This window comes from Micromesistius poutassou (genome assembly GCF_964030765.1).
Source record: "Micromesistius poutassou genome assembly, contig: SCAFFOLD_3863, whole genome shotgun sequence".
Classification (NCBI taxonomy): domain Eukaryota; kingdom Metazoa; phylum Chordata; class Actinopteri; order Gadiformes; family Gadidae; genus Micromesistius; species Micromesistius poutassou.
This window is the reverse complement of record NW_028179451.1, coordinates 15,405-27,741: the sequence shown is the minus strand read 5'-3', so window position 1 is coordinate 27,741 and position 12,337 is coordinate 15,405. Positions and strand designations below refer to the sequence as shown.

General features: G+C 51.4%; 1 protein-coding gene across 1 annotated transcript; it reads right to left on the bottom strand.

Moving 5' to 3' along the window:
• Positions 1-531: 531 nt before the first annotated feature.
• LOC311372831 (DNA polymerase epsilon catalytic subunit A-like) lies at positions 532-12,007 on the bottom strand (the record flags this gene model as incomplete). The annotated part of the gene is made up of 22 exons (XM_084489781.1): positions 11,791-12,007; positions 10,396-10,522; positions 9,701-9,781; positions 9,429-9,473; positions 8,834-8,926; positions 8,588-8,742; positions 8,168-8,312; positions 8,006-8,086; positions 7,788-7,895; positions 7,571-7,681; positions 6,809-6,894; positions 6,275-6,394; positions 5,000-5,132; positions 4,671-4,784; positions 3,814-4,026; positions 3,255-3,362; positions 2,864-2,992; positions 2,063-2,165; positions 1,730-1,876; positions 1,278-1,423; positions 745-893; positions 532-628 (listed from the first exon to the last, which is right to left on the bottom strand). The coding sequence occupies exons 1-22, from the start codon at positions 11,862-11,864 to the stop codon at positions 532-534; spliced, it is 2,565 nt and encodes an 854-aa protein (XP_084345907.1). The 5' UTR covers positions 11,865-12,007.
• Positions 12,008-12,337: the final 330 nt, after the last annotated feature.

The window sequence follows — 12,337 nt, the reverse complement described above, 5'->3', positions numbered from 1 at the left end:
GAGACATGCAGAGACAGAGGGGGAGAGTGGGAGAGAGAGGGAGACATGCAGAGACAGAGGGGGAGAGTGGGAGAGAGAGGGAGACATGCAGAGACAGAGGGGGAGAGTGGGAGAGAGAGGGAGACATGCAGAGACAGAGGGGGAGAGGGGGAGAGAGAGAGGGAGACATGCAGAGACAGAGGGGGAGAGTGGGAGAGAGAGGGAGACATGCAGAGACAGAGGGGGAGAGGGACACAGAAAGAGACAAAAGGGGAAATACAAATTAAGGAAAACCAAACAGGTTTTAGATCAACGAGTCCATCCAGCATGTCATCCCCACTAGCTCATTCTACAAAAGGTTTAGCGGGAGGAGAGAAGGGTAGGGAGGTGTGATCTGTCCTTTGAACAAACTAAATATAAACTATCATAACTTTATCCAGAAAAAAGACAGTCAGAAGAGCAAGGGACAGAAAAAGACGGACAGACAGTGAAACAGACACAGACAGACACAGACAGTGAGACAGACACAGACAGAGGGACATCAGATGTCACTCACCCGATCTGCTCAATCAACTCCCTGGCCTGGGTGATGATGTTGGCTCCGGTGAAACACACGATGCCCGCCATCTCCATGGAGTACCAGCGAGCCCTGAGGAGACACCATCATCAGCCTAATCATTTCCTTGGGATTAATAAGGTACTGAATCTAGTTCCTAGCAGCCCATGTCCCGGTGTGGTGCATTATGGGAGCGGCGGGCTGCGTACCCCTTCCTCATGACGTAGCCGTAGAAGGAGTTGAGGATGCACTTGTGGGCGAGCTGCAATGAGTCGTACAGGATCTCCATGTTCTTGCAGCGCTTGGCCTCCGCAGCGTCTCCGTTGTCCAGCGCGGAGGACAGCTTCTTCTTCCACACCTGGGAGGGACAAGAACAAACATCAACCGCAGACACAGGTGGTGGTCGGTGCAACGATACATCCCCGGGATGTATCATTCTATAGTGTAAAAACCCCAATGAGAATACATGTGGGAGCTGGTTCCCTGTGGTCCCTGAACTGACCCTTGGACTGGTGTATGAAGATGTGTTTGGTGAAGGTGTGGGGATGTGTCTTGGTGAAGGTGTGTTATGGTGAAGTGGAGATGTGTCTTGGTGAAGGTGTGTTATGGTGAAGTGGAGATGTGTCTTGGTGAAGGTGTGTTATGGTGAAGTGGAGATGTGTCTTGGTGAAGAAGTGGAGATGTGTTTTGGTGAAGGTGTCTTGGATGTGAAGACGTGTGTGACGCAGCTCTTGGGTCACACCTTGTGCAGACCCTTGAACTCGTAGCGCCGGTCCCTGAAGGCGCGGACCGTGTCCACGTAGAAGGAGTTCTCCCGCTGGCAGATGGTGGTCACCCTGTCCTCCAGACGCGTGTGGTGCACCTTCTTGTAGGCTTTCTTACAGTAGTCTGATACACACACACAGACAAAGAGAGACAGAGAGGCACAGAGCCACCGGTCAGAGAACACAACTACAGACCCACTACAGGGCAGAGCTGACACTGGGCACTGGAGAGACCAGTGCAGAGACCAGTGGAGAGACCAGTGGAGGTACAACTACTACATATGACGTAACACACTGCACATGACCCACTGGCCTCCCCTCCTACTCCCACACTGACCTCCCCTCCTACTCCCACAGTGACCTTTCTATATCTTTGTATTTAAAGGTCATTCAGTATGCTTGGTGGTTGTATTGCCGATGCCTTGCTCACCTGCGAGGCGTTTCTTCTCGTGCTTGGCCTGCTCCTCGCGGTTCAGCGAGTGGAAGGCCCGGGGCGGGCCGTTGGGGAAGAACGGGGGGAACTTCTCCGACTCCAGCTGCTGCTGGATCCGGTGGAACTCACTACGGCTGGCCGGCACTGGGGGGAGGAGAGAGGGAGGGAGGGAAGGAGAGAGGGAAGGAGGGAAGGAGGGAGGGAGGGAGAGAGGGAGGAAGAGGGAAAGAATCAAATTCTGAATCTGAATCTGATTCTGTGGGGTTCATGGTTGCTCAGCCAGTATCAGTACTAGTGAAGGGGTCCCTCGGCTACTGTAACATGTCTTACTGATCTCTCCCCTCCACTGCCAGGACATCTTCTTCTGGCAGTTGGCTCCAGGCTTGTTGAAGTCGCAGGCGGCGCAGATGGCCTCGTCCACCATGGCGTACGGCTGTAGGGGGAGTTCATCACTTAGTCCTCATGCTCTCATCCCCAACACACTCACAGTGGGTTTGGAGAGCAGGTCTTTAACGAGCAGGTATGAGGGTCAGCAGTATGAGGGTCAGCAGTATGAGGGTCAGCAGTATGAGGGTCAGCAGTATGAGGGTCAGCAGTATGAGGGTCAGCAGTATTAGGGTCAGCAGTATGAGGGTCAGCAGTATTAGGGTCAGCAGTATTAGGGTCAGCAGTATGAGGGTCAGCAGTATGAGGGTAGCAGTATGAGGGTCGGCAGTATGAGGGTCAGCAGTATGAGGGTAGCAGTATGAGGGTCAGCAGTATGAGGGTCAGCAGTATGAGGGTCGGTGCGTCTCTTATGGGGGGTCCTGGGGTTCGAACCTGGAACCTTTCAGCAAGGGGTCCAAGCCCCTCAGCGCTGTAGCCGTGGTATACATCTAAATCAACTTTATTTATAGAGCGTATTTAGTGCAAAACAGCACAACAACAGCTTTAAAAGTGATGCAACACAACAATCAACAATACATGACATGATAGGATACATGCTTCATGTATGATGAGGGCTGCAGTATGGCAGTAACATGCATGCTACATGTATGTTGCAGTATGGCAGTAACATGCATGCTCCATGTATGCAGAGGGCTGCAGTATGGCAGTAACATGCATGCTCCATGTATGCAGAGGGCTGCGTACCTGCAGGCGGTTGGTGAGGATGATGTTGGGGTACATGGCCGCCACGTCCAGATGGTAGATGAGGGGGCATTCGATGCGGTTGGGAACCTCCTTCAGAGACACCAGCTTGGCCTTGATCTCCTCACACAACTGGACAGGGAGTCATTCAACTCAACTTTATTGGTATTGAGGATTTTATACAACAGAATGTAGTTCAATGTGAGGATGCGGTAAAGCATACAAACACAGATACAAGGAACAACATTTACAATTTGAACAGCAAGATTCACATTTAAATTAGGAAAATGAGGAGATTAGTACACAAAAGAATGATGAGCCCACAGCACCACTGCTAAGAATAATACTAACAACAAGGCTAATGGTGAGTTGTAGGTGATGAAAGGTAGCCCACCTCCTCAAAGTTGGTGACCTGGTCCAGGGGGATCTTCTCCTCTTCCTCGATGGCGTGACGCAGCGTCATCTCCACGCGCTGGTACAGGAAGTCGAACGCAGCCGGGTTCTGTCAGCCCAAAACGGACACAAAGTGCACAACGGACACGGGTCAGGCAATCAGCGCGTAGTGGTGGAGGAGGCCTGTACCGCAGGCCTGTACCGCAGGCCTGTACCGTAGGCCTGTACCGTAGGCCTGTACCGTAGGCCTGTACCGTAGGCCTGTCCTGGACGTCTTAACCCCAGAGACACGGTCAGAACTCTTCTGTCCGTAATGCTTACGTGTGTAGAAAGAGTTTTTACTCTTATCAAACATATCATGTCATCAATGTTTGATCTCTTACCAGTTTCCATGTCCCGTACTTTCTGCAAAGAAACCCAAATTTCCCTTAATCTGAGATTAAGAAAAGGACCTTCTCATCCTAAAAGGTGTGTGACCTGATGGGGTCACGTACCCCCCCCCCCCCCCCCCCCCAGAGACCCCCCAATGAGAGAGAACGCAGCGCCACACTGGACCGTACCATCTTGAAGCGGCAGGGGATGTCGCTGCGGAACACCCCGGACTCCAGGGCCTCCACGTGGCCCCCCACGTAGGTCTCAGAGTCCAGCACGTGGCCGTCGTCCGTCAGCTTGTTGAACACCTGCTCCTGCTTGTTGGGGAACACGATGTTGGCGTGGAAGGCCTGCACCATCAACAGGGCCTCGCACAGCGTCCCCGAGCCCTTCCTCAGCACCTGGGGACCACAGACACAAGGGGGAGGGGGAGGGTGAGGGTTAGGGTTAGGATTAGGAGGAACCACGGAGGAGAACCGCCACCAACCAGAGGGAACCTCACAGTAGACACATTTATTTGTATAACGCTTAATCCACGTGACAGTCTTGAAGGGCTTCACAAGGCCTGGGGTCTTAAGACACCCAAAACTCAGCCCTCTACAGGACTAGGAGAAGGTCCCAGGGCTGGAGCCCAGCAGAGGAGGACCGAGGGCTGGACCCCAGCAGAGGAGGACCGGGGGCTGGAGCCCAGCAGAGGAGGACCGGGGGCTGGAGCCCAGCAGAGGAGGACCGGGGGCTGGACCCCAGCAGAGGAGGACCGGGGGCTGGACCCCAGCAGAGGAGGACCGGGGGCTGGAGCCCAGAAGAGGAGGACCGGGGGCTGGAGCCCAGCAGAGGAGGACCGGGGGCTGGACCCGAGCAGAGGAGGACCGGGGGCTGGAGCCCAGCAGAGGAGGACCGGGGGATGGACCCCAGCAGAGGAGGACCGGGGGCTGGAGCCCAGCAGAGGGACCCGTCCTCCAGCGTGAGGCTGAGCACCAGGGTCCAGAAGGGTCTGATTGTAAAGGGTGGGCGGCGACAGACCAGGAGAACACGTAGGACCTACCTCATCAGGCTCCATGGGGATGATGGTGCACAGGGCGAAGATGAAGGGGTGAACGTATTTCATGTAGAGGTAGTACGTGGCCACGGCGTCCGACACAGAGTAGGTGGCCAGGGTCTGAGGAGAGAAAAGCTATTGCTGATACGACTTCTACACCACTGTGTACTAATCAGACCAGCCCTGTTGATCCCTCATGTATTGTTGTGTGTGCGCGTGCGTGTCTATGTGTGCGTGTCTATGTGTGTGTGTCTGTGTGCGTGTCTATGTGTGCGTGTCTATGTGTGCGTGTCTATGTGTGCGTGTCTATGTGTGCGTCTTTACGGTTTGTGTACCTGCGGCTCCTCGGTGGCCATGCGGCACATCTCCTCGGGGTCCAGCTCCACGGGGTCATAGCTCAGCTTGGCTTTAGCCGCAGCCTTCAGGTTGTGGCTCCCCACCGGCAGGTAGCTGTCCCTCTTCACCCACCTGGGGTCAGCAGGGGTCAGCAGGGGTCAACAGGGGTCAGCAGGGGTCAACAGGGGTCAGCAGGGGTCAGCAGAGTAAACACGCTCCAACACATTCTAATTTACATTTAGAGGACGCTTTATCCAAAGCGACTTAATAAGAACATTTTTCAGAAAGAGAGACAACAATGTATCTAACCATCACTAGGTTAACCCATTCCCATATACACTAACCATCACTAGGTTAACCCGTTCCCCGTATACACTAACCATCACTAGGTTAACCCATTCCCCGTATACACTAACCACCACTAGGTTAACCCATTCCCCGTATACACTAACCATCACTAGGTTAACCCATTCCCCGTATACACTAACCACCACTAGGTTAACCCATTCCCCGTATACACTAACCATCACTAGGTTAACCCATTCCCCGTATACACTAACCATCACTAGGTTAACCCATTCCCCGTATACACTAACCACCACTAGGTTAACCCATTCCCCGTATACACTAACCATCACTAGGTTAACCCATTCCCCGTATACACTAACCATCACTAGGTTAACCCATTCCCCGTATACACTAACCATCACTAGGTTAACCCATTCCCCGTATACACTAACCACCACTAGGTTAACCCATTCCCCGTATACACTAACCACCACTAGGTTAACCCATTCCCTGTATACACTAACCATCACTAGGTTAACCCCCCATACAACACACAATAAGTGTGTACATTAAGTGCCAGGACGTACAACACACAATAAGTGTGTACATTAAGTGCCAGGACGTACAACACACAATAAGTGTGTACATTAAGTGCCAGGACGTACAACACACAATAAGTGTGTACATTAAGTGCCAGGACGTACAACACACAATAAGTGTGTACATTAAGTGCCAGGACGTACAACACACAATAAGTGCGTAAGAGGGGGGAGTGGGGGTAAGGGAGGAGGTTATGCAGAGTCCAGGTGAACTCTGAACAAGTGAGTCTTGAGTTTTTTGCGGAAGCAAAAAAAAAAAAAACCTGGGTCAACAAGGTTCAACACCTGTGAAGGCCTCCACACGCTGGCCGTCCCTGCCTCCTTGCATTCACACTGGTAGCCTATTAGAGCTCTATGAGGGTCTGGCAGCAGCAGGCGGAGCCCCACCTGAAGCTGTCCATGTGGATGGCCTGTGAGGACTTGTACTCCCCCTGGCTGTCCTTCTGGAAGCCAATCTCCTTGTACATGGTGAGGCCGTGCTGCAGCGCCCGGGTCTCCACAAAGGGCCTGGAGAGAAACCGGGGCAGGGGGATGACATGAGCAAGGCACCAGGAGAGACAGGGGGAGAGGGGACATGAGCAAGGCACCAGGAGAGACAGGGGGAGAGGGGACATGAGCAAGGCACCAGGAGAGACAGGGGGAGAGGGGACATGAGCAAGGCACCAGGAGAGACAGGGGGAGAGGGGACATGAGCAAGGCACCAGGAGAGACAGGGGGAGAGGGGACATGAGCAAGGCACCAGGAGAGGGAGACGGGGGCAGAGGGGACATGAGCAAGGCACCAGAAGAGGGAGACAGGGGGAGAGGGGACATGAGCAGGGCACCAGGAGAGACAGGGGGAGAGGGGACATGAGCAGGGCACCAGGAGAGGGAGACAGGGGGAGAGGGGTGGAGCGAGTCGAGGGAGTTTGTATGAGCTCACCAATCAAAGAAGTCCCCGTTGTACGTGACAAAGATGTTGGGCTTGGTCTCTAGAACGTGATCGAAGAACCGCTGAATGAGGGCTGCCTGGAGGAGAGGACACACACAGAGGTTACACTGGAATAAGGCTAGTGTTACACTGGAATAAGGCTAGTGTTACACTGGAATAAGGCTGTGTTACACTGGAATAAGGCTGTGTTACACTGGAATAAGGCTGTGTTACACTGGAATAAGGCTAGTGTTACACTGGAATAAGGCTAGTGTTACACTGGAATAAGGCTAGTGTTACACTGGAATAAGGCTAGTGTTACACTGGAATAAGGCTGTGTTACACTGGAATAAGGCTAGTGTTACACTGGAATAAGGCTAGTGTTACACTGGAATAAGGCTAGTGTTACACTGGAATAAGGCTAGTGTTACACTGGAATAAGGCTAGTGTTACACTGGAATAAGGCTAGTGTTACACTGGAATAAGGCTAGTGTTACACTGGAATAAGGCTAGTGTTACACTGGAATAAGGCTAGTGTTACACTGGAATAAGGCTAGTGTTACACTGGAATAAGGCTAGTGTTACACTGGAATAAGGCTAGTGTTACACTGGAATAAGGCTAGCGTTACACTGGAATAAGGCTAGTGTTACACTGGAATAAGGCTAGTGTTACACTGGAATAAGGCTAGTGTTACAGTGGAATAAGGCTTTAAACAAGGTGTTCCTGCTGAGTAATTCATCAGTTTGACATTCTTGCTGACGTTCTTCCCTTACCTCATCGACCTCGTTGAAGACGGTGAAGGGGCCTTCGTATTCGGGCTTGGGAGTGAACTCAAAGTCCTCGATGTCCTCTGACACAATCTCTCGGTTTGTGATGAGGAAGCCCTTCAAAACAAGACCAAGATTAGCCCCAGTAGTGGACAGCAGGACCGCGGCAGGCAGGGACAGAATATGAAGGAGGAGGAGGAGGAACCCTAACGTGACCCCACACCTGTCCGTCGATCATGTAGGAGATCATCATGATCTGGTCCGTCTCTGCGTCGGGGAACTTCAGAGGCAGCTTGGTGGTCTCGATGTCAAACGCCAGAACGACCGGGTCCTACAGAACAGCAGAGACACACGTGAAGCCCACCAGGAAACGGTCTAGGGTTCACTGCCGGAATAACCCCCGCGTTAGGATGAAACACTGAGCTAAAGAAAGGTTCTCACGGGTCGCTCCACCAGGTCGTCACGGCGGACGATCTCCGGCGGATAGGCAGAGCCGCGGTACCGGACGTTGTACCAGTGGGCCTGAGCAGAGAGCAGAGCCGTCAGAACACACAGAACACACAGAGAGAGACCACAGAAGAGCTGAACAGAACCGGGCCTCACCACGTGGATCTTGAGGTCGATGGACACCCGGACGTGGTAGGGCACGTCGTACTCCCTCATGTCCACCACGTTGTCCAGCTGGTCGGACATCTTCTTGTAGCGCCCGTCCTCCTCCTCCATCGTCACACTCCCGCCCGACATGGCGCTGAGGAACAGAGAAGAACCCACGTCAGAGGAACAGAGAACCCACGGATCAGAGGAACAGAGAACCCACGGGTCAGAGGAACAGAGAACCCACGGGTCAGAGGAACAGAACCCAGAGGATCAGAGGAACAGAACCCAGAGGATCAGAGAACCCAGAGGATCAGAGAACCCAGAGGATCAGAGGAACAGAACCCAGAAGATCAGAACCCAGAAGATCAGAGGAACAGCGTCTCCAGGTGAGCGCTGTCGGGCCATGTGGTCTCAGGGTATAAGTACCTGGACAGCATGGCCGTGTAAGCATCGTTGGACTGCTCCTTCTCCCGGTTCTTCCGGACGGCCGGAGAGATCTCCCTGCGGACCTTGGTGAGGTCGTCCATGGTGTTGAAGGACAGCTTGATGTAGTTCCTCTTCAGGCCCACCAGGTGGTTGGGCTGGGGAAGACATAAACACCAGGTTCAGACCTGGACTGGACTGACTGTTAACAGGGAGACCTGCACCGTGGTGCTCAGGGTCTGTACTCACCAGGTCCAGGTCCTCCTTGGAGATCACCTCCAGCTTGGACACTCTACCCTGGTACTTCTTGGAGAGGTAGGAGATGACCTCTCGCTCACAGTTCTGGTGGAGGATGAGGAGATCATTCTTACTCTTAATATCTTAGTATACTTAAAGGTGCCATGACAGCCCCTTTAGACATCACAGGTGTGCGTATCCACCTAGATGTGTGACGGACAGATGAGCAACGTTTGCTACTGGGTAGGCTGATAGACTGATCTATCCAACACACATCTAGGTGGACACGCCCACTTTTCTTTCCTTATGATGTCATAAGGGGCAGATTTCCAAAACGGCTTGTAACGGCTAACCACACCACACCTGGTGGCATGTCATGCCACCTTTAATGTCTTAGTATTCTTAATATCTTAATATGCTTATTGTCTTAGTATTCTTAATGTCTTGGTATTCTTAATATCTTAATATGCTTATTGTCTTAGTATTCTTAATATCTTAGTATTCTTAATATCTTAATATGCTTATTGTCTTAGTATTCTTAATGTCTTGGTATTCTTAATGTCTTTCTGCTTTATCAAACAGGGCCTCTCAGGAGACTTTCACTCACCTTTTTAGTGGCTAAGTAGAAATAGGGCTTGAAGGGGAGGGCTGCCTGTAGGCACAAGAATGAACAGGAATACACATGAGGCACTGTACGGTAATGAACAGGAATACACATGAGGCACTGTACGGTAATGAACAGGAATACACATGAGGCACTGTACGGTAATGAACAGGAATACACATGAGGCACTGTACGGTAATGCAGCAGGAATACACATGAGGCACTGTACGGTAATGCAGCAGGAATACACATTGCATAGCACTGAATCAGATCACCTTGAACCGACTTCCATCCTCCTGGATGAAGTAGTAATCCACAGCGCTGATCAGTCGCTTGTCGTCGTCCAGGATCTCAGTCTGCAGTAGAGGAACGGACCCAGGGGTCATTAACGCCCAGCTCAACTCAAGCAGATGCACACAGGAATATCACCCAGACACTTACTCAGCACAGCAACCGGTACAGGATAGTACACTAACATAACCCAACCGGTACAGGATAGTACACTAACATAACCCAACCGGTACAGGATAGTACACTAACATAACCGGTACAGGATAGTGCACTAACATATCCCAACCGGTACAGGATAGTACACTAACATAACCCAACCGGTACAGGATAGTACACTAACATAACCCAACCGGTACAGGATAGTACACTAACATAACCAGTACAGGATAGTGCACTAACATAACCGGTACAGGATAGTACACTAACATAACCGGTACAGGATAGTACACTAACATAACCCAACCGGTACAGGATAGTACACTAACATAACCGGTACAGGATAGTACACTAACATAACCCAACCGGTACAGGATAGTACACTAACATAACCCAACCGGTACAGGATAGTACACTAACATAACCGGTACAGGATAGTACACTAACATAACCCAACCGGTACAGGATAGTGCACTAACAGATAACCTGGTTAGTGATCACAGAGGAGGGGTCGTGGGCGTACCGGGTGCATGTTGACCAGCCAGCCCGTCTTCTCTCCCGGTTCCTTCATCCGGTCGAACCCGAAGCGGGCGTCCATCTCGTCGGTGAACTGACTCCGCTCCAGCCTCTTGGCCGCGGAGTTATCATCCCTGGGAACACACAGACCCCCTGGTGTTAGGGCCATCATAGCCATAACCCCTGTGGTGCTGAGGACATGATCATCATTACCCCTGTGGTGCTGAGGACATGATCATCATTACCCCTGTGGTGCTGAGGACATGATCATCATAACCCCTGTGGTGCTGAGGAGAGGACATGATCATCATTACCCCTGTGGTGCTGAGGAGAGGACATGATCATCATTACCCCTGTGGTGCTGAGGAGAGGACATGATCATCATTACCCCTGTGGAGCTGAGGACATGATCATCATTACCCCTGTGGTGCTGAGGACATGATCATCATTACCCCTGTGGAGCTGAGGACATGATCATCATTACCCCTGTGGAGCTGAGGACATGATCATCATTACCCCTGTGGAGCTGAGGACATGATCATAATTACCCCTGTGGTGCTGAGGACATGATCATCATTACCCCTGTGGTGCTGAGGAGAGGACATGATCATCATTACCCCTGTGGAGCTGAGGACATGATCATCATTACCCCTGTGGTGCTGAGGACATGATCATCATTACCCCTGTGGAGCTGAGGACATGATCATCATTACCCCTGTGGAGCTGAGGACATGATCATCATTACCCCTGTGGAGCTGAGGACATGATCATAATTACCCCTGTGGTGCTGAGGACATGATCATCATTACCCCTGTGGTGCTGAGGAGAGGACATGATCATCATTACCCCTGTGGAGCTGAGGACATGATCATCATTACCCCTGTGGAGCTGAGGACATGATCATCATTACCCCTGTGGAGCTGAGGACGCAGACGTCCTCACCCGCCTCTGGAGCAGAAGACCTCTGAAGAGGCGGCCAGGAGGACTGAAGCCTTCAAAATCACACGTTTCAACAGCATCCTAACGCAAACCTTTTAGCTTAGCGGTCTCCTCCTGCTCTGGACCTCTTCTCTTAAATGTATTTCTGGTTCCTGTTGTGTTTCCTTGTTAAGCACGTTGAGTATTGTATTGCCTCTGATGTTTACTGCTGTTTTAAACACATCTCTTGTTCTTGTTCCTGCTGGATATGGTTATGGTTGAATCGCTTGTAAATCAGTTTCTATTGCTATATTGAACGAAACGCGACTCTATACGTAAGGTTGAGTTGAATTGGATTTGACTGATGGAGAACTTCACACAACACCACCACTCCATCTCTACACTAAGGTGTCTTTAAGATGTTCAGGTGGAGGTCCGAGGACACTTAGAGGTCTGATACACGGTGTGGTCTGAGGAGACTTACTGCTGCTGGTCCTGGTCTGCCCCCCCTCCCGGTCCACGGTCGGGCCTGTACCGTCCGGTGTTCTGATAAACCATCCTCGCTCTTCCAAGTTATGAAGTCCACGAAATGAAGTCCTCCGTTTTGTAGATGTTATCGTAACGGTCAAACAAAAAAGTTAATAGTTATTTAGATAACATAGCAGTGTTGTTGTCCGCCATTAGCCAGTCTGACAGCACTGGTTCTGCGTTCCTATTTTGGCGCGTTTCTGCTGGTTCCCGCGAGACTGGAGACAGTGTCGGCGTCTGCTCCGCCCATCGCCCCGCCTATGACCCCGCCCCCAAGGCTGCTGGTGCGTTCAAGGTACGTGGGATGGACGACCGATGTCTTCCCATAACAACCTTCATAGGTCCATGCATAGACATCTTATATATGGAAGCATATATGTAGTAAAATTCTAATGGCAATGCAATTTGCAATTTGCAATTCAATAAGTCATTACATTATGCAATTGACAATTCATTATGCAATTGAATAATGTAATTTGTAAATACGTTATTCAAAGTGTATT